This window comes from Ceratotherium simum, chromosome 26 (genome assembly GCF_057802395.1).
Source record: "Ceratotherium simum simum isolate JZ-2026a chromosome 26, ASM5780239v1, whole genome shotgun sequence".
NCBI classification, from domain to species: domain Eukaryota; kingdom Metazoa; phylum Chordata; class Mammalia; order Perissodactyla; family Rhinocerotidae; genus Ceratotherium; species Ceratotherium simum.
Genome location: NC_141925.1, coordinates 4,381,534 through 4,400,250, shown reverse-complemented (window position 1 = coordinate 4,400,250; position 18,717 = coordinate 4,381,534). Strand labels below are relative to the sequence as shown.

At 59.2% G+C, this 18,717-nt stretch overlaps 3 protein-coding genes across 16 annotated transcripts in view; 1 reads left to right on the top strand and 2 right to left on the bottom strand.

Moving 5' to 3' along the window:
- ANKS3 (ankyrin repeat and sterile alpha motif domain containing 3) overlaps positions 1 to 7,843 on the top strand; it is a 30,690-nt gene extending 22,847 nt beyond the window's left edge. For 5 of the 9 annotated variants that reach the window (XM_087449570.1, XM_087449567.1, XM_087449571.1 and 2 more), the window contains 9 exons: positions 577 to 686; positions 1,078 to 1,254; positions 4,589 to 4,713; positions 5,270 to 5,411; positions 5,903 to 6,075; positions 6,458 to 6,543; positions 7,020 to 7,103; positions 7,301 to 7,391; positions 7,485 to 7,843. In XM_087449570.1, the coding sequence (XP_087305696.1) occupies positions 577 to 686; positions 1,078 to 1,254; positions 4,589 to 4,713; positions 5,270 to 5,411; positions 5,903 to 6,075; positions 6,458 to 6,543; positions 7,020 to 7,103; positions 7,301 to 7,380 (977 nt within the window). In that variant the 3' untranslated portion in view covers positions 7,381 to 7,391; positions 7,485 to 7,843. Of the gene's footprint in view, positions 1 to 576; positions 687 to 1,077; positions 1,255 to 4,588; positions 4,714 to 5,269; positions 5,412 to 5,902; positions 6,076 to 6,457; positions 6,544 to 7,019; positions 7,104 to 7,300; positions 7,392 to 7,465 lie in introns of all 9 variants that reach the window. The other 4 variants (XM_087449569.1, XM_087449572.1, XM_087449574.1 and 1 more) reach the window with 4 other exon arrangements.
- Positions 7,844 to 8,098: 255 nt separating this feature from the next.
- On the bottom strand, positions 8,099 to 10,883 carry NUDT16L1 (nudix hydrolase 16 like 1). 3 transcript variants are annotated; one of them, XR_001392241.2, is made up of 4 exons: positions 10,686 to 10,883; positions 10,278 to 10,608; positions 9,378 to 9,600; positions 8,099 to 8,366 (listed from the first exon to the last, which is right to left on the bottom strand). XR_001392241.2 is itself a non-coding variant. In XM_004438103.3 (4 exons), exons 1-3 carry the CDS (start codon positions 10,881 to 10,883, stop codon positions 9,379 to 9,381), a joined length of 681 nt encoding a protein of 226 aa, XP_004438160.2. In that variant the 3' UTR covers positions 8,099 to 8,366; position 9,378. The 3 variants fall into 3 exon arrangements, 2 of the variants coding, with proteins under 2 accessions (XP_004438160.2, XP_087305705.1); XM_004438103.3 differs by having other exon boundaries at positions 10,348 to 10,608; XM_087449579.1 differs by having other exon boundaries at positions 8,099 to 9,600.
- Positions 10,884 to 13,394: 2,511 nt separating this feature from the next.
- Positions 13,395 to 18,717, bottom strand: part of MGRN1 (mahogunin ring finger 1) — a 54,761-nt gene continuing 49,438 nt past the window's right edge. For 2 of the 4 annotated variants that reach the window (XM_087449577.1, XM_087449578.1), the window contains 2 exons: positions 16,721 to 16,765; positions 13,395 to 15,025 (listed from right to left, as the gene is read on the bottom strand). In XM_087449577.1, coding sequence (XP_087305703.1) covers positions 16,725 to 16,765 — 41 coding nt within the window. In that variant the 3' untranslated portion in view covers positions 13,395 to 15,025; positions 16,721 to 16,724. The remainder of the gene's footprint in view (positions 15,026 to 16,720; positions 16,766 to 18,717) is intronic. The other 2 variants (XM_004438104.3, XM_004438105.3) reach the window with 1 other exon arrangement.

Sequence of the window (18,717 nt, the reverse complement as noted above, 5' to 3'; positions counted from 1 at the left end):
GTCCCCACCTCACCCTGCACTGCCCAGCCCGGGGCTTGCTCAGGTTTAGGAATTCCTGGGTGCCTCCCACCCCTATCCTGTGGGGCTTGGCACTCTGAGGAGCCATCCTGTAGAGAATGAGAGGGTGAAAGATACAGAAGGCCCTGGCTTTTGTGAGGAGAGTCAGAGAATCGGGCATGGGGACAGGTGAGGAGAAGCTTCCAGCCCAGCGTCTCTCAATGCAGGGCCTGTGGGAGTCGTTCCGAACTGACAGGGTTAGCTCCTTGATCAGTAAGCCCTCAGGGAAATGTCTTTGTTATAGCACATGTATCATTCATTTAACAGCTGTTTAGTGAGTGCCCTATGTGCCAAGCACTGTTCTAGATACTTGGATTGATCAGTGAACAAAACAGATGTAATCCTCGCCTGTGTGTGCAGAGAGGGCGGGCTCAGGCAGGCGGCAGGCGGCAGGCACCAGAAGCGCACGGTATAGTTAAGAGTTGATGAGAGCTGTGGATGAAACAGCTCAGGTGCAGGGCTCGGGGGAGTCACCACAGGTGAGACCTGTAGTCGTGTCCTTGTCTTCTCCATCGGCAGAAGAGCACGCCTTCTGTGCCCACCTTGGGGCCGTGCGCAGCAGCAGCAGCAGCGAGGGTCTGGCAAGAGCCCCAGGAGTCAGCAGCGAGGCCTCTCTGGAGAGCAACGAGGTGATGCTTCTCCTCCATTCTTGACCTCCCATCTCCCTCTGCTTCCTTGGTGTCGTGGGGGATGTCTGATAGTTTTCTTGAAATGGCTGAGTCTGGTAACGAGTATTTAATGCGTGTCTACGCTGTGCTCGGACGCACGAGATCCGGGCCCACCCTTTAGGAGCACCAGCCGGGTGTAGGTGGCGCAGACCACAAGGGAAGTCACCGAGGAAGCCTCCGTGTGGCAGGTGGGGGGGTTCACGAAGGGTTTCAGATCTTACCCAACCCATGAGGGAAGTGGCACGGATCAAGAGAGAGCAGCTGGAACCATGGGTGAGGGCAGAGCCTGGATGCAGCCACGTTAGCCGCAAGCCGTCAGTGTTGCTGTAAACATATGCACCTCTTGCCACAGGATTCGGATCACGTACGTAAAAGCTCAGTTCGCAAGCAAACTAAAAGTTACATGAAGACCAAGAGTCGTTACAGCAACAGTGACAGCCAGTGGCCTCCCAGCACCGGGACCTCTGGGGCAGCCTGTTCCCCAGGATCTATCCCCCAGACTGAGCGGTCCGCCTATTCAGGACCCCAGGTAAGACCATCTGTGAAACTGGTGGTTATGCTGTTAGAAAGACGGCGCTGTCTGTGATTTGTGAGGCGTTTATTGTGGACTTGTGATGGGCCAGGCACTGTTGAGAGGACAGTGGTGGTGATTTTTCCCCAAATGGCCTATAAAGCTGCTCGGGCTGAGAGGGTTCCTAATGGTCAGAGGGGCCAGTTGCAGGGTTTGTGTTCGTCCCTTTCCACAGGAGGGATCTCTCCCTCCCCTTGGTTTCCATACTCATTTCTATACTCAATTCAGCCTCCCTGAGCCTGGGGAGGAGAGCAACACGATGCATGTGAAGCAGACAGAGTGGCACACAGTGTGCCCTCAGTGAGAACTGCTGTTCCCGCCTTCCTCATCGTGGGTCACTCTGGCTAAGCAATTTCGTAGGGATTGCAGGTGCAACTCAGCACCTCAGCTGTTTAACATGTTTACTGAGTTCTCCTGCCCTCCGTGGGCATAAGTGGTACAAACATGAAAGAGAGGTAAGTGTTTGCTGTTGATTGTTAGTCACGGCTCTGCTGTGCACTAAGAGCCTGTGACTTTGCTGGCTTCTCCTTGCAGCCCTCCAGGGAGCTCTCTCCAGGGCCTGTTTCAGGCTCAGCGAGCAGCTGCCCCTGTCGTTCCTTAAACTTGTTGATTGGAGAGTTCGTGATGGGGGGAGGTCTTAAGGCTGTTTCAGAAAGTCGGTTGAGGAAAATGGCAGAGTAACCACCTTGGAAAATTTGTTCCTCCATGAAAGGCAACAAAAAACTGGCAAAAATGGTCAGAATCAGTTTTTTCAGAACTCTGTGAATCAACTAAAGGCTTGCAGCCTGGAGAACGTTCATTCAAGAGAAATGGCTGAATCTCAGTGAGAACTGCGAGCTTTGTAGTGTTGTAACTTGCCCTGGTCTCATCCCCAACTCTCCAGTGCCAGGGTAGCTTGTGACAGCCACCGGAGGGAGCAGAAGGGAGCTAGAGCTCTTTCAAAGCTCCACTCCCAAAGAATCGGCATTCCTGGACCTGTCTGATGGTGCCCTAGCAGACCATGCTTACAAGGCTGTGCTTGACTTGACTCGGAGCCTGTCCAGCCAGTACCAGAGCCCTCTCCTTGGGGAGGCACGTGTGTGAGCTGTGCGGCTGCTGGAGGTGGTGGGGAACAGTTGGGGAAACAAGGTTAACCACAAACTTCAAAGGAAAAGCTGGGGAGTGAGATGTCCAGAGGAGCTGTGAAAAGCTGGCTTATTACTGGGACTCTAGCAGGCCACACACGTGCTCAGGGCTGTGTGTGTGGTCAGCAAAGCCCTGCGAAGACCTCCAGATGACCTTGAGACTCGGAGCAAGCAGGAGGTAAAGGCTAAGGTAGGACTGTCACCTGCCTGGCTGAGTGTGGGAGATGTGCCCCAACAAGCACCTGAGCTTCTCGGGGGAGACCGGGAGGTTGGTTGGTCCAGGTGTTGAAGGAAATCTGTCTAATCCTTAGCTGACTACTAAGCAACCGAGTGCAGACTTCAGTGGCCGCACATGAGAAAGAATACAGCCTTTACAGAATTGTGTTAGAAAAGCCAGCAAACAACAACTTCAACAAGCAGCCACATCCAACTGCAGAGGGAGGAGAACCAATCTCCAGAGCTGCCATGTTAAAATGTCCAGTTTTCAACAAAAAAGACAAGATGTGCAAAGAAACAAAGTATGGCTCATAGACAGTAAAAAAAACAATCAGTAGAAGCTGCCCCTCTATAATCACCAAGACAAAAAATAACAAATGTTGGAGAGGATGTGGAGAAAAGGGAACCCTCGCTCACTGCTGGTGGGAATGCAAACTGGTGCAGCCTCTATGGAAAACAGTATGGAGAGTCCTCAGAAAATTAAAAATAGAAATACCTTATGATCCAGCTATCCCACTTCTGGGTATTTATCCAAAGAACCTGAAATCAACAATCCAAAGAGGCTTATGCACCCCTGTGTTCATTGCAGCATTATTCATTATAGCCAAGACGTAGAAGCAACCCAAGTGTCCATCAACAGATGAGTGGATAAAGAAGATGTGGTATGTATATACAATGGAATACTACTCGGCCATAAAAAAAGACCAAATCGTCCCATTTGCAACAACATGGATGGACCTGGAGGGTATTATCTTAAGTGAAATAAGCCAGACAGAGAAAGACAAACTCTGTATGACTTCACTCATATGTGGAATATAAACTAAGACACAGACAGAACAGTTTAGGGGAAGGGTTGGGGGGTGGGCACAAGGGGTGAAGGGGTGCACTTATATGGTGACTGACAAATAATAATGTACAACTGGAATCTCACAGTTATAAACTATTATGACATCAATTAAAAGAGTTAAAGGAAACCAGGTCTAAATAGAGAACATCAATAGTGATAAAAATAAAAATGAACCAAATAGAAATTCTGGAGTTGAAAAGTACAATAACTGAAATGAAAGTTTCACTAGGCGGGTGCAACAGCAGGTCTGAGCAGCCGAGGAAAGCCTCAGCAAACGTGCCGGAGATCCACTGAGATGATCCAATCTGAGAAGGAAGGAAGGAAGAGTGAAGAAAAGTGAAGAGAAACCTGTGAGAGCCCATCAGGCAAACCAGTGTACACATAATGGCGTTCCAGGAGAGGAGGGAGATAAAAGCAGAGAAGGTTTTTAAAATAGCCAGACCTTCCCAAATTTGATCCAAAACATGAATCTGCACATCCAAGAAGCTAATGAACTCTAAGTCGGTCAAACTCAGAAGCAAACCTACACACATCATAAACTGGCAAAAAACAAAGAATCTTGAAGGGAGCAAGAGAGGTGCCTCCTCACAGACCAGGTACTCTGGAGATGAACAGCCAGTTTCTCATCAGAGACGGTGGAGACCAGGAGACATTTGGATGACATGTTCAAAGTCATGAAAGAAAAAAGTCAACCAAGAATGCCATATCCAGCAAAAACTAGCCTTTAAAGGTGAAGGAGAAATTAAGACAGTGCCATTTAAACAGAGACTTGCGAGAACATGTTGCTAGCAGACCTGGCCTACAAGAAATAGTGCAGGGGTCCTCCTGGCTGAAATGCGGACACTAGATCCAGAGGCACCAGTGGCGTGAGTGTCTGGCTCCCTGCTCTGCCTGAGGCATGGAGAGGAGGGGCAGCTGGGCTCTCGTCTGAGGTCCTGTCAGTGCCACTGCTGGACCTGGGGGGATCAGCGGGGCTCAGAATGGGGACACGACCTCACGACTCCGGTGCTGAGCAGGAGAGAAGTGGCTCTGCCCTGCAGCACGTACCCTTGTTCCTGTGCCCCGCCTGTCCCCCCCGACCCGTCCTGGCTCCTTTGCCCTCTAGGACCTGGCCACACTGCTGGAGCAGATTGGGTGTCTGAAGTACCTGCAGGTGTTCGAGGAGCAGGACGTGGACCTCCGCATCTTTCTGACCCTCACTGAGAGTGACCTGAAGGAAATTGGCATCACGTGAGTCCCGAGGGGCCGTCTGTGGCCTCACCCCCTCACTTCAGCCAGACGTTCCGGGACCAGGGACCAGCTCAGGTTGCACCTTCCCAGCATTTGGATGGAGCGCTGCCCCACCTAGAATCAGCTCTCTCCTGCAGTCGGCTGTCCTCTCCGTGCCTATAGCCACTCCTGGCTTAGATGCCCATGGCCAGGGCCCTGCGGCTCCTGAGGCCCCCAAGCGGGCCCGGCTGACTCTGCTGCCTTCAGGGTACCGACATTTTCCACCCATTCACTTCTGAGAGCTTCTCGAGCTGACAGATGGTTGTCCACAACCTAGAGCTGGCCAGCCCCACCTGGGGGTTCAGTGACAGCAGCAGCCGGGCAGCAGGAGGGAACAGGTGGGGGAGGCCAACCCCAAGTGCAGTTGCTGTCCTCTGCCCCAGGATCTGGGGACCACTCTCCCCTTTTAAAGCTGGGATCTTTCCTAGGGGGACAGTCTTGATGGGAGTGTGGTCCATGGAGCCTCCGTGCACACAGCGGATGCCAAACCACGTCCTTCTCTCATTTACCCCTGCAGGTTGTTTGGGCCCAAGAGGAAGATGACCTCTGCCATCGCCCGCTGGCACAGCAGTGCCCGCCCCCCGAGTGATGCCCTGGAGCTGGCCTATGCTGACCGGCTTGAAGCCGAGATGCAGGAGCTCGCCATCCAGCTGCACAAAGTGAGTGGGGAGAGCCGGGAGGGGACGAGAGGCGTCTGGAGACCCATGCCTGCAGAGGACACAGCCATGGAGAGCAAGTGGTGGGGACAGATACCCAGAATCAGCAGAGAGAAGCAGCCAGGGCGGGCGGTAGGACAGTGAGGGCAGAAAGCATTAGAGCTCATAAGCAGGAGGGGAGATGCACTGGTGGGCACGCAGGAGGAAGGCTCAGAAAGATGGGGGCCATTAGGCAGGTCAGAGGGACACAGGAGAGAAGAGACGGAGGGTGAGGGCAGAGGACAAGTGGCTGGTGTGGACACCAAAGGGCTCGCAGGAGGGACTCAAAATGGGGGAGGCTCTGAGGGGGAGACAGGCACCCCCAGCCTGGGAGAGAGGGTGACCATCGGGATGGCAGAGGTGGAACCTGGAGGTGGGGGACCCGGCCTTAGCAGCCATGGCCTGGTGTCCCCGGGATGTCTGCCCAGCTCCTGCCTCTCCCTCTCCCATTGCAGCGCTGTGAGGAGGTGGAGGCCATGCGGGGCCAGGTGTCGCAGGAGCAAGAGCTGCGGGCCGTGGTGGAGAGCTGCCTCCTAGAGCAGGACAGCACCCGCCAGGACGTCCACGCCCAGCTGCAGGAGACCTGGGCCCTGGCCCGGGACGCCGCGCTTGTCTTGGACCAGCTGCGGTGAGGGGGCAGCAGAGTTGCTAGGCCAGGGCCAGGCCGAGTCATGTTTCCTCCAGATTCTTTAACCAAGGCGTCATTCGCTGCCACCCCCCATTTCATTCTGGCTGTTCCTTTCTGCAGGACAGACCAGGCAGCAAATGGGGCCCCAAGAATCTGTACCCCTGTGCAGGTCTTCCTCCGCCCTGGTCTCAGGCCCTGAGAGCTTATCAGTGCGAGTGTTCGGTGTGCCTGCCATGCCCACGTGGGTGGGCTGGGGAACAGGGCAGAGCCCCACCTCACACTCAGGGAGGTGGGCGGTCTGCCATCCCCTGCCCTCTGGGGCCATGGAAGGCACCGTTGCCAGGCCTCTCCCCTCACCAGCACTTGGTCTTGTGTCCGGCAGAGCCTGTCAAGCCGAGCTGTCAGCCCGAGTGAGGCAGGATGAGTCCCCTTGCAGGGCCACCCTGGGCCCAGCCCTCCCCACAGCTGGTAAGGAGAGCAGCGGCCCGGCCTGGGCAGATGGAGGGCAGGGGTGCCTCCCCAGGCCAGGTTTCACCCCTTGTCTCAGCACAGTTATCACACTGACACCTCCCAGGTCCCCTGGCACTCAACCCCAGACTCCAGGACGAGGGTGCCCCGCCCAAGCCTATCACCTCCCGGTGGTGGGAGGTGACCGCCCTTGGGCCCTGGCTGACTGTGTTGTCCTAGGCCTTACATGACAGCTGGGGCCTCCCAAGGGCACAGCCCCGCAGAAGTGTAGAGACCCTCACACTTTGATTCCTGGGGCTGGGCCCCGACCAGCAGTCAGTGCTCCGGTCAACAAGTGGGAAGGGAACACACTGTGATGTAATGAGGGAGTTGTGCAGGCAGGCAGTTGGGTGGGTCCCCTGGTCACAGCAGCTCAGGACAAAGAGGCAGGGCCTGTGAGCACAGCCCGCGGGCCCACCCAGCCCTCTGCCCCACAGACTCCAAAGGCTGGCAGGCTGCCCTGCAGGCCCTGAGCCTCCCTGAGCTGTCGGGAGCATTGGAGGATCGAGTCCATGAGATGGGTGAGTCTCCGGGAGGGCAGCCGGTGGCCCTCACCCCTCCCAGGACCAGATGTGGGTGAACAGGGAGAGCCCCTGGCTGCTGTGCGGCAGCCCCGCCACAGCCCCTCAAGGTCATCCATCCCCAGTGCTCCCGAAGGCCCCCCTTCCTCCCCTACTGCCCAGACTTGCAGAGCAGTAAGTGTCTGCTCGGTCCCCAGGGCGAGTGCTGTGCTCAGTGACCCAGAGCCTGGAGAAGCTGCAAGTGCTGAACGGGAAAGAGAACTGGCGGGAGCCGTAGCTGGAGGGATGGTGAGTGTCTGCCACCCCAGGGCCCCGGCCAGGGGAGCAGGGTCCACGGGTAGCTGAGCAAGCGCCCACCTCAGTCTTCCTTTCCCTCCTCAGAATCTGACGTTGGGTGATTACTCCACCCTGAACCTGTGTGCCCGGAAGACAAGAGGGCAGTGAGTGGGCAGCTGCAGCAGCCCACGCCCCAACTGGGGCCAGAAGTTCAGGGCCCAGGAGCAGCCAGCAGAGAGGCAGGATGGGGCTGTGGCCGGCACAGGGCAGCGGCCCCCACGGAGGCAGGATGAGGGTCTCCCGCCCAGAACCTGGCGCTAAGGCCCAGAGCAGGCAGGGCCCTGGGAGAGAGCATGTCCGCAGACACCACAGGTGCCACAGTGAGGTCTGCCCTGATGGGTGAGGACTGGGGCACCTGGGCAGCATATGTCATTTGCTGGAAAATAAAATTGAAGATTAACGGATGAAGGGCTCAGTTCTGGTCACACAACATGCGGTACTGGCTGGCGTAGCCACACCAAGACCCCCAGCCCCAGTGACCCACTGGGACCCAGGCCCTTTTTGCCAGGACAAAGAACACTGTGCTCAGAGCAGAGCCAACTCGGTGACCTCCCCTGCTCCATCGTCCCCAGCAGCTAGGGCCACCTTTGCTCAGAGCCCCCGTGATTCTACAGAAGCTACCTGGAGAGCAGAGCATGCCCCTGGAAATGAGATAGGAGCAAGGTCCAGGAGTTTTATTTACAGAGTGAAGTGCCTTTGCCCACAACGCTGGCTGCTTCATGGAGGCTCTAAGGTGAACAGACCCCCCCAGCTGGGTGGGGGCACTGCTTTCCTTACCAGGCCCAGCAGGTGCTGTGGAAACTTTCCAGACACAGGGCCATAGGAGACCGCCAGTGGTGACCTTCCTGTCTGCAGTGGCTCTGCTGGTGTCATTCTGCACTCAGCCGGTGCTTCCAGACCGTCCCCTGGAGGTGCTTGCAGACTGTGCTGGGATGGAGAAAGGAGGGCTTTCAAAGCAAAGGAAAGAGCAGCGGGCTCAGCCCAGGGCCACCAGGTTCAGGAGGGGGCCTCATGACGGTCTCAGCACAGAAGCCCCAGACCAGGCTCATGGCCCAGAGAGGTCCGTGGCCAGCAACGCCACAGCAAACACGAGGAGGTGGACGACACCCCCACCTCGGACAGGAGGCCGGTGGCAGCTCCACTCTGAACCATGCCCAGAGCTCTTGGGCCTGGCCCTGTCCTTAAGTCTCTGGCTAGTAGGACAAGGGGACGCCCTCCTGTGCCCAGCCCTGGGCTGCCAGCCAGGACCAAAGACCACACAGAGCAGCCGAGGAGCGACTTTATTGTCCTTTCTCCTTCGGCCCCACCTACAGCTGGACCCCACGGCCCTGACTGTCCTCGGGGACCGAGCCAGCTCTCTTTACCAGTGGGGTCAAGCTGCTGTGAAGCCTCTCCCAAGTCACACACCACAGAGAGAAAACCTAACTGAGTAAAGCTAACCACCACCAAAGTTAACAGTACAACATCCCACCCCCAAGCTGGCTCTTCTCTAGGCCCTGGGGTTGCCCTGGGCAGGACACAGCAATGAGTCAGCCCAGAGCAAGGCGTCCTCCATGAGAACAAACCAACTTCTCAGTGGTCCAAGGGTGTGTGCACCTATCCACTGAGAAAGTCAGGCCATACCTGGGCCTCTGCCAACCCCTGAGACACACACAGAGGAGGGTTTGAGCCTTGGGGTGGGTGAGAATGTCCTGAGCCTGGAGAGCCAGGCCCAGTGCACTGACCAACCTGAGAGGGTCCCAGCTGGCCTGGCCACCACCTAGTGACTGCTCAAGGCAGTGGAGAGAAGGAGACGCCCACTCGCCCCACGCACTCAGAATGGGGTGCAAATACAGAAACACGCTAAAAGATACTCCCACAGGAATTCAGGGCCCAGTCTCAGCCCATGGGCACAGACAGAACTGCGGGAGGGTGACCGACACTCAGCACAGGAGCAACCTCAGGAGGAAGACGGGAGAAGCTTCTCTAGGGCCTTCTTCTGCTTCTCAGTGGCCGCAGCCAAGGCCTCAGCCAGCTTCTCCTCGGGCATCATGTTGAGCACCTTGAGAGCGAAGAGGAGCTGGTACTTGGCTGTGCTGATGAAGGCGTTGCTCAGGAAGTTGGGGAAGCCGCCGACTCGATCCTTCTGGGTGTAGAGCGGGACCCGCACGAGCCCCAGCACCTGCATGGAGAAGAAACCAGGGTTGGGGCCATGCCCCCACACTGGTGGCGCAGCCCTGGGAGGATGGGCCTGGGCCCTGCTAGGCCAGGGGACAGGCAGCCAGGATGCCAAGGGCATAATGGGAGACCCGGCAGGGTCTGGTGAGGCAGAAGCCAGCTAGCTCCCTTGGAGTGGTGCAGCCCCTCTCCTCCCCAAGCAAGTTTCAAGGCCACCCCATGCACTTCCCACCCTCTGCAGCCTTGGTTCCAGCCCCCAATCTGCTGGCAGGAAGCCCCCCAGTCCACACCCCATGCTCCCCCTTTCACCTGATGAGTTCCAAACACCCAAAGTGGCACTCCCAACCATTCCAGACCACAAACCCCACAAATTACAAAAGCCTTCATCTGCAACCATGAGATCCCAACCTTCTTACCCCCAGTCCATTAACCCAGCCCTACACATCCCCTTTTTGCTTTTCAGTTTCCCATCTCCCCAGGCAGACACCGCCCCATCCCATCCCCCACACCGATCCCACTCCCCACTCCCAGGATTGGCAATGGCAGGCAGCAAGGCAGATGGAACACAGCCCCGAGGGAGCCCCAGCCCTGCCCCACGCCCCCTGTCCCTCTCCCCACCCCGATGCTGGAGACAGCGACCCCCACCCTCCCGGCCAGGGGACCCTCAGGGGGACGTGTTACCCATCGATGCCTTCCACGGGGCCAGAGCCAAACCCCGGGGTGGGGGGCGGGGCCCAGGCGGCGGCCCCACCTCCAGGCCGTGGTCGCGCGAGTGCACCGCGCTGATCTCCACAGCGTGCAGCTGCTCCAGCGTCAGCTGGCGCGCGTACAGGTGCGCCACGACGCGGTGCGGGCCCTCGGTCAGGTGCGAGCTCAGGTAGTCAGCCTCGGTGAGGCGCAGGCAGCCTAGGCCCAGGCCCAGCACCCGGTTCAGGCCGTCCTCCAGCGACCAGAAGCGCCGGTCCACGAAGCCGCCGGGGAAGCCCAGCAGCCCGTCGAAGCGCATCTGCATCTGCAAAGGAGCGCGGTCACGGGCGCGGGTCCGAGCGGCGCCCGCCTCCCCCCACCCCCGGCCGCCCGCGTCCTCACCAGCACCGAGAAGCGCATAGGGATGCGGCCGAAGAGCTGCCCGGGGTTGGCGGCATACAGCATGGCGTGGCATGAGTGGCTCCAGCCCGGACCCAAGCGCATCGCCTCTACCCGGCTGATCTGCTTCAGCTCGGGCACCGCCGCCGTCGACATCTTGGCACTGCCCCCAGCGGCCCGGGCACGGCCCCTTAAGTGCATGCGCGGGCCCGCCCCCGCCGCACCGGGCCAATCCGCGGGCAGCCTCGCCCCTGGGCCACGCCCCTCCGCCAATCGCCGACGCGCACCGGGGCAAGGCCCATCGCGGCGCTCCGAGGTATCGTTGAGAGGCGGGAGGGGCGTGTGCAAAGGGAGCGGCGGCGCGCGTCCCAGACGTCATCCAATCGCCGCGCACCCCGAGCTGCGGCCCCGCCCACGGCTCTGGAAAAGCACAACGCCCAGGATGCAACGCGCCAGCCGATCTCGCCGGAGCCGCGCGCGACTTCGGGGGTACTTCCCTGCCTGCTCCGAGGGAAGCGGGAGCCCCCGCGATCAGCGGCGCCTGTCCCGTGGGGGCGGGCGCCTCTCGCCTCCCCAGGAGAGCTCAGCGGAGCCCCGAGACCAGAGGGCACACCCTCCCCTGCACGCCCTCGAGTCCAAGGTCACTGCTGGTTGGCCTGACTCCAGAGGGCACAAAAGCAGGGCCTGGCAGAGCTCCAACTGCCCCCACGGTTCCCGTCCACGCTCCGCCCTGGACTGGGAGTGGATGGCGGGGAGCGCTGGGCTCCCTAAACCCAGCCTGCTGGGGCAGCAGTGACTTAAATCCCGGGGCTGGGAGCTTCCCAGCCCAGCGCCCCAAGTATCCTCCAAGACAGGCATCGTATGCCAGGCAGAGGGTGAGCAAGAGCTGGCAACATCCGCCAAAAACTCACTCACACGTTAGGTCCATGGTGGTGGTCTGTGAGATGTGGGGAATAAGGGCCCGACGACGGAGGTTCTCACTCCTGCTGTGGCCCTCTGCCGGGATCAGAGCTCAGACGGGGCAGCCGGCAGGGGGACGCCAGATTCAAGGGCAAGTAACAGTGTCTGAAGGGGAGAGGTCCATCCAGACAGGACCCTGTCTCCAGGCCACAGGGTAAGACCCAAGCCCAGTGCCAGTGGGGAGCAGGGGGCACGGAGGAAAGGTGCCCCTGCCCCAACCCCTCATGACACCAGAGTTAAGAAAGGAGCTGAGCCTGTTTGGGGGAAGTATGGAGGGAGATGCAGGGAAGAACCTGTCTGACCCCAAGCGCCTTTCTACCCACACTGGGACTGTGCCAGACCCAGGCACGACAGAGCAGCTGCACAGCAGAGGGTGGCAGGCCTTTCCTGGGGCGGGGACTGGCCAGCTGAGAACACTGGTTCCTCCCTCAAGCGCCTGAGTCAGAGGGGGCCCATGGAGGCAGCTTGGAACTATGTTTGCAAAGGAGCTAGGGGCCCGGCCAGCGGGCAGTGGTGCAAACGGTGCTGTGGTGGGCATTCTGGGGCACCAGCCTCTCCCTGCTGGGAGGCCTCTTGCTGGGCCAAGCAGAGGGCCCTTGGCTGGGATCCAGCATCCTGGCAGCCAAACCTGCCTCTCCAAACTCACTCACCCCACATGACAGCTGGAGAGAGTGGCTCCCTTGCTTAAAAATCTCTAATTGTTATCTGCCCCCACAAGGTCTTGTGGTATCTACACCCCACAACCCTCGATTCTGACGTTCCAGCCACTTCGGCTTCTTTCCACTCAGTGGACACACTAGGCTCACTCCTGCCTCCGGGCCTTTGCACTTGCTGGGCCAGCTGCCTGGGGCACGCTTCCAGGGCCAGCTCCTCCACATCCTTCAGGGCTCAGCCTCAGAGAAGCCCTCCCTGACCACGGGTTAAATTAAGTCCCCCACGTGACTCCACCACACCACCCGCTGACTCTCTTCCTAACAGTACCAAACCTGGAAGATCTAGACAACTTGTGCAGGGTATCACTAACCAGAACGCAAGCTTTTTTTTTTTTGTGAGGAAGATCAGCCCTGAACTAACATCCCTGCCAATCCTTTTTTGCTGAGGAAGACCAGCTCTGAGCTAACATCTATTGCCAATCCTCGTTTTTTTTCCCCTTTTTCTCCCCAAAGCCCCAGTAGATAGTCGTATGTCATAGCTGCACATCCTTCTAGTTGCTGTATGTGGGACACAGCCTCAGCATGGCTGGAGAAGTGATGCATCAGTGCGCGCCCGGGATCCGAACCCGGGCCACCAGTAGCGGAGCGCACGCACTTAACCGCTAAGCCACAGGGCCGGCCCCAGAATGCAAGCTTCTAACGGTCCTTGCCGGTTCTGCCTTCTGCTGGCACACAGTAGGTGCTCAGTACACACCTGTGGGATGAACCAGCGATGCACATGGGGACTGCAGCAGCAACTCGCCCATCCCGAGGCCCAAGGCTCCTTCTCCACCTGCTCAGGAGACCAGGCCACACCCTAAGGGTCCCCTTGGCTCCAACCAAAGAACCAGCACGATGACCACGCGCCTGGCTCACACGGCGTCTCGGGCAGCCCTCACCCCCTCTTGAAAGCCATCAGTCACTGACACCTTACACCTGATGGCGCTTGCGCTGCTGTGAGGGTGCCAGAGCCGCCACTAGCCACTCAGCAGTCCTGTCTCTTGACCAGGACACAGCTGAGATCCTGCGGTGCTGTGCACGGAGGAAGGAGTGAACAGGATATTGCCGCATGATTTTATTACTATAAATATACAGTAAAAATGAACAAAAACTAGCCAATCAGAGTACATCAAATGATAGCACATATAAGTCCAAGACAGGCCAGTCCGAGTCCCGTCGTTCAGAGCACTGGCCCAGTGCCGATGGCGAGGCCAGGGTGTGGGTGGGGGAGAGGGGAGGGGCGCAGGAAGAGGGCCGGCCGCCTGTGTGCGTGTGCACGTGTGTGCGTGCACATTGGCATGTGTGCACCCGGGAGCACAAGGTAGGCGGGAGGCAGGCGGGGCGGGGAGCCAAGCGGCCGGGGCAGGTCGGCCTGAGTGTGGCTCAGAGCTGTGCATAAGGCAGCGCTCCGCTCACAGGCTCAACCAGGAGAAAGCGAGTCGTCCACTCCAAGCGCCCCACTGGACAAAGCCTCAGGCCGTGCACACGTTCTGTGGACTGCTGCCGGCTGCCCCAGAACCATCCTGCCCAGGCAGCTGCTCAGAAGCAGGCCCAAGGAGCTGCACACACCCACCTGGCCGGCTCCAGGTCCCTGCTGGGGCAGCTCTCACCCTGGTGCGCCAGGGATGGGCGACCCCTCTTGCCTTTGTGTTGCCCAGAAAGCTCATCTTAAAAAAAGAAGAGGTCACCTCAGATGGGACCCTCCTCCACCAGGCAGGTCCCAGCAGGGCCCCACACAAAACAAAGCAAAAAGAAATGCAAAGTGAAGTTTAAATGGCAAAGAGGAAGCGGAAAAGGTCCTTCCCCGGGGTAGGTGGACGGCTGGCCACGGGGAAGCCCCTCCATCTGGAGGGATCTGGCGACACGAGCAAAGCCACCTCTGAGAGGGTGCGGGACTTGGAGAGGGGAAACGGGACACCAACCGCTGCAGACAGGCTGTGCGTATGCACCTCTGCCCGGGCTCGACACCCAGGCTACCCAGAGGACAGGGCCGAGGGGAAGGGCCTCTGGCTGTGGGAGGCAGGGAAGGGGCAGCAGCAGAGGGCACAGATCAGCAGCGACTGCCAGGCTGCGAGGAATCCGTGTACACGGGCTGGGGACAAGCATTGTTTCCTTCACTGTCCGTGACTCGGAGCCCATGTCCCTACCTCCCCCACGACAAGGCCCCCATGGCATCGCCGTGAAGACAGCACTGCACCCACCACTGAATTCTCTTCTGCTGGCCTGCTGAGATCTCGGGGCATCAACCCTGGCTGGGGGGCTGGGCGAGGCCAATCCAGGCTGCATGTGGGCAGTCAGCCCTCGCCCAGGGCATTTGAGGGAACCCAGAGCTCAGCGCCTGGGACAGAAAGCTGCTGTCCTTCATCTTGTACCATTTACAAACACATCGACCGGAGACGAGGGGGTTTGTCATAGGGGACAGTCCACTGTGCTCTTCAATGAAGGGTCGCATGGCCCCTCGGAGCCAGCGGCCACGCAGGGCGTGCGGACAGGAGAGGCCAGGGTCACACTGGAGTCTGGGCGGCCCCTCAGCAGTCTGGGGAGCTGAGGGCTCCATGCTGTCAGCCTGGCCAGGCTCTCAGAGTGGGGTGAGCTCGGTGGTCCCGGGGTCAGGACTGAGGCCACCAACAGGAGGCCAGGGAGGACCGGTGGTGCGGAGGCTGCAGGGTGTCTCCCTGGAGGTGGGCCATCCTGCAGGCGGGAGCAGAGGGAGGAGGGTCATGCTCAGCGGAGTTGTTCCTCCTCACCTGCTCCCTTCACCCACGAGGCTCTGGATTCCCATCACTCGTGAGCCCCTGGAGGGCAAGACCACCCAGCACCCCCCACCACGTGTCTGTGGTGATCACAGAGGGCCCCGGGACTCTAGCCTTAGCTGTGAGCCAGGCCTGTCCTTCTCGGAGCAGATCACCCCGGGGTGCCAGCAACAGAGCCACAGTCCCCGGTGCCTCGGGCTGCTGGCCCCGGGTCTCCTGCCCACCCCCCTCCAACCCTCCCACACTTCCTGGGATCTGAGGAGCCACTGTCCTGGATGAGGCTGGGCCTCGGGCAACCCCTGGCAGAGGGGAGTGGACTTGGACCCGGGTGCACAGCCAGTGCTCAGAGCAGCCCCAGGAGCCCCAGCCCGCCTTCCTCAAAGGCCTTTTCTGCTATTTCCACACTGTGGCCTCCATGATGCTGTTGAGTTGCTCTGCCCCTGGACTGGCTCTGCCCCCTGGGCACAGTGCAGGGAGCCCAGGACCTGGGCCTGCAGCAGCGAAGGGGCCAACACACCTCTCAAGGCTGCAGAATGCACGCCACCCACCACCCACCCCCTTGAATGCGGGCCTCCACGGGGCATCTCCAAATAGTAAACCAAGGGGTGCTTCTGCCACAGGCCGCCTGCAACAGACCCTCCAGTGAAGGGACTATTTCCTTAGGAGCTGTGGCTTCGTGCAGGAAGTCAGCTCTGCCACAGCAGCCCACAGATGAAATACGTTCTCTGTAGCTCAGTCTGACCTGTGCTCCTACTTCTAGAAGTTTTACCTGAATTGCAACATTGAACATCTTCCACAATGTGGAGACCGGGGCTGACTTTATAAAGTGTTAGGCCCTATTTCAATAGAGGGTAAGATCTGTCAGAAGAAATGTGCAAGGAGGACGAGAGGTTGGTGTGGGAACCTAAGAGCAGCCATCAGAACAAGGGACAGCTGCCGGGGAGGAAGGCCAGACACCAGCCTGAGGTGCGTCTCCAGGCCAGGGCTGCCGGAGTGCTCCACGCCACACAAGTCTGGGAAACCCTGGGCCACCGAAGGCGCCAGGTTCTCTGTCATCAGGCTTCCCAGAGCTGCTAACGTCACGTGAAGGAGAGGAAGGGAGTCCCCAATGCTGTGCCTGTGTTTTGGTGGCACTCTTGGAACCATCTTCCATAAAATGTCCCTTGAGTCACCCAGAGGGCACCTCCCTGTCAGGCAGGGAGTCAACCTTACATGGCCTCCTCATAGACTGAGACCAGAGTAGGCTGCTGTTCTGGAAGGTTCCAGAGGTGGGATGGCAAATAGATTAGTCAGCAATGGTGGGGTTGCAGCTAGGCCTGTCTCTGTTCCTGGGATCCTAAAGGCTGGTAGAGCTGCCTAGTCCAGATGGAAAAACCTCTGGCTCCCAAAGCCAGCATGAGAGCCCCAGGACCACTCTTAGGGCCCAGGTGCAGCAGCGTTTGGAGAGCTCTGCATTCAGTATCCAGGACCCGGGAGAAGACATGAATGTGGAAGCAGCCCAGAAAAAAGGAGGAACCCCCACGGAGGGAGCAGCACAGGAAGAGGCAGCTTGGTGGAGGGGGTCCTCCCTCCAGCAACCTGCCAAGGATGCCCTCACAGCCACCCCGCAACGCGTACAAAGGTGAGCACGTACCAGCTTACTCCTCTATACCAACAGAGCAGGAGTCGGGCCCCAGGGCTGTGCAGAGGAGGAGAGAGACGAAGCTCAGTTAGCAAAGCGCTCAGACAGACCAGCACATTCCATAGCAAACGCACTGGCTTGAAAACAAGATGCCCGGGGGAGGGAGACAAAATGCCCCCACAAACTGACATGCTGACACAAAGGAGAAACATGCTGAAATATGTTTCCTGAGAACCAGAGCCCTGGGCCAAATTCTAACACAGAGGAACTCAGCCCAGGGGAGGACACCACGGTGGGCTGGGGCTGGGCTGAACCCCGGTGGAAGGCAGGGCCTGGGGAGGCCCCCACCCCCCAGGGCTGCTGGGATGTGGGCATCTGTGTTTTCACCATTTTCTGGATTTTCCCCCAACCTCCTTTTTTCCCATCATCAGACACTGAGGTTCACTAAGTGATGCCCCATCCACCCAGGGAATGGCCGCGGAGTTGCTGGAAAGAATGAAGACTCCTGTGCATGTGCGTGTTCACGTTCTTAAACACACAGAGGTCAAAGATGTTCAGGATCTCCACTAAGTGAAAAAAGCCAGCGGCAGAAGAGAGAGCGCCCGTGTGTGAGGAAAAGACAGGTACACGTGCTTACAGAGGCGTGCACACCCGCGCCGACCCTCGCCACCCGCCACCCCCCACCCCCGTGCACACAGTGGGGCTGCCTCGTCTCTGAGCTCCGGCATCGAGAACCAACCCGACCCTGCACAGCAGGTAGCGCAAAGTGCCAGGGTGGGGCCCAGGCCCAGGCACCACGACATCGCCCAATCCTACTGTCCAGCCAGGCCCCAGGGCTGGGTTTTGGCCTTCTACGGCCCCGAATGCAGACTCCGGCCTCTCCTCTACCATGTCAATGGCTGACTGCCTCTCGTCCCGTGTGTGGAGCTGAAGAAGGCCCGAGATGTCGGCCCAGGGACGGGGGCCCAAGAGCCCGAGGTCCTGGTCTCACCTGTAGGCTGAGCCCACAGCTGTGGTCCGTTCTGACCCTGCAGACACCTGAACACTCTAGCGGCCACGCGAGGGGCAAGGGGCAGCACTGCAGAGGCTGCGCGGGGTCAAGGTGTCCCCTCACCCATACCCAGTGGGCCCGAGCAGGGGCCATCCTGCAGGGCCAGGACTCCTGGTCGTGGCTCCAGGAAGCCAAGTTCCCCTCCTGACTCCTACCCTCTCCCCGTTTTTACGCATAATGAAATCCTTGAAGTCCTCTGAGAGAACTGACTGGAATTCTGTGTTTCTCTAAGGGGTGCTGCTGCTCAACACAGCTTTTGCCCACGGGTTTCCCTCTGGGTTGGCCCGTGTCACCAATGAACCAACTTCTGCCCTGCCTCCTCACACCTGCTGACCCTCTGTCCTCTAACTGGACCCTCTGTCCACACAGGCTGCTGCTCGTCCAGAAGCCAGGATGGTGACAAGAGGCCCTTTCAAACCAAAGCACGTCACAGCCCCTGATGCCCAGGCCAGGTTCCCAGGGACCAGGCAGTGGTGGCTCCTGGGGGGCAAAGGGGCGTCCCAGCCACATGTGAGGCACCAGGCTGAGGGCAACGTGGCTATTTATCTTGATTCCAGAACCCCAGATGGCGTCCGGACAGGCGCCAGGACAAGCGTCTGCGAGTCCTCCACTCCTGTCCCCACTCTTTGCAGCCCAGGACTTGAAGCTGAGGATCTCAACCCAGAGAAGCAGAGAGAGGGGCTGAGGCCGTGAGGCCCCGGGCAGAGGCCTTGGGAAAGGCAGACGAGAAGAGAAGCAAGACCACTCCCCGCTGCTCTCAGGCCTCACTGGCCCCCCAGCCTGTCCTCCCGTGCTCTGGCCTGGGACGTGCTGCTTTACCCGGCACCATGGGAACCGGACAGCCCCTTGGGCAGGTGGTGAGGGCTGGTGGCCCGAGTCAGGCCTGGGGCAGGTGGGTGGCTTCTGTCTATAGCTCCCTGGGGCAGAGGCTCTGCCACTGGGGCACTGGCAGGCCCAA

Coding starts and splice junctions, on each gene's coding strand:
- NUDT16L1 (XM_087449579.1), bottom strand. CDS start 10,883: ATGCACTTAAGGGGCCGTGCCCGGGCCGCTGGGGGCAGTGCCAAGATG. Junction 10,609..10,685: donor CTATGCGCTTCTCGGTGCTG/GTGAGGACGCGG, acceptor GCTCCTTTGCAG/ATGCAGATGCGCTTCGACGG. Junction 9,601..10,277: donor CCCGTGGAAGGCATCGATGG/GTAACACGTCCC, acceptor TTCTCCATGCAG/GTGCTGGGGCTCGTGCGGGT.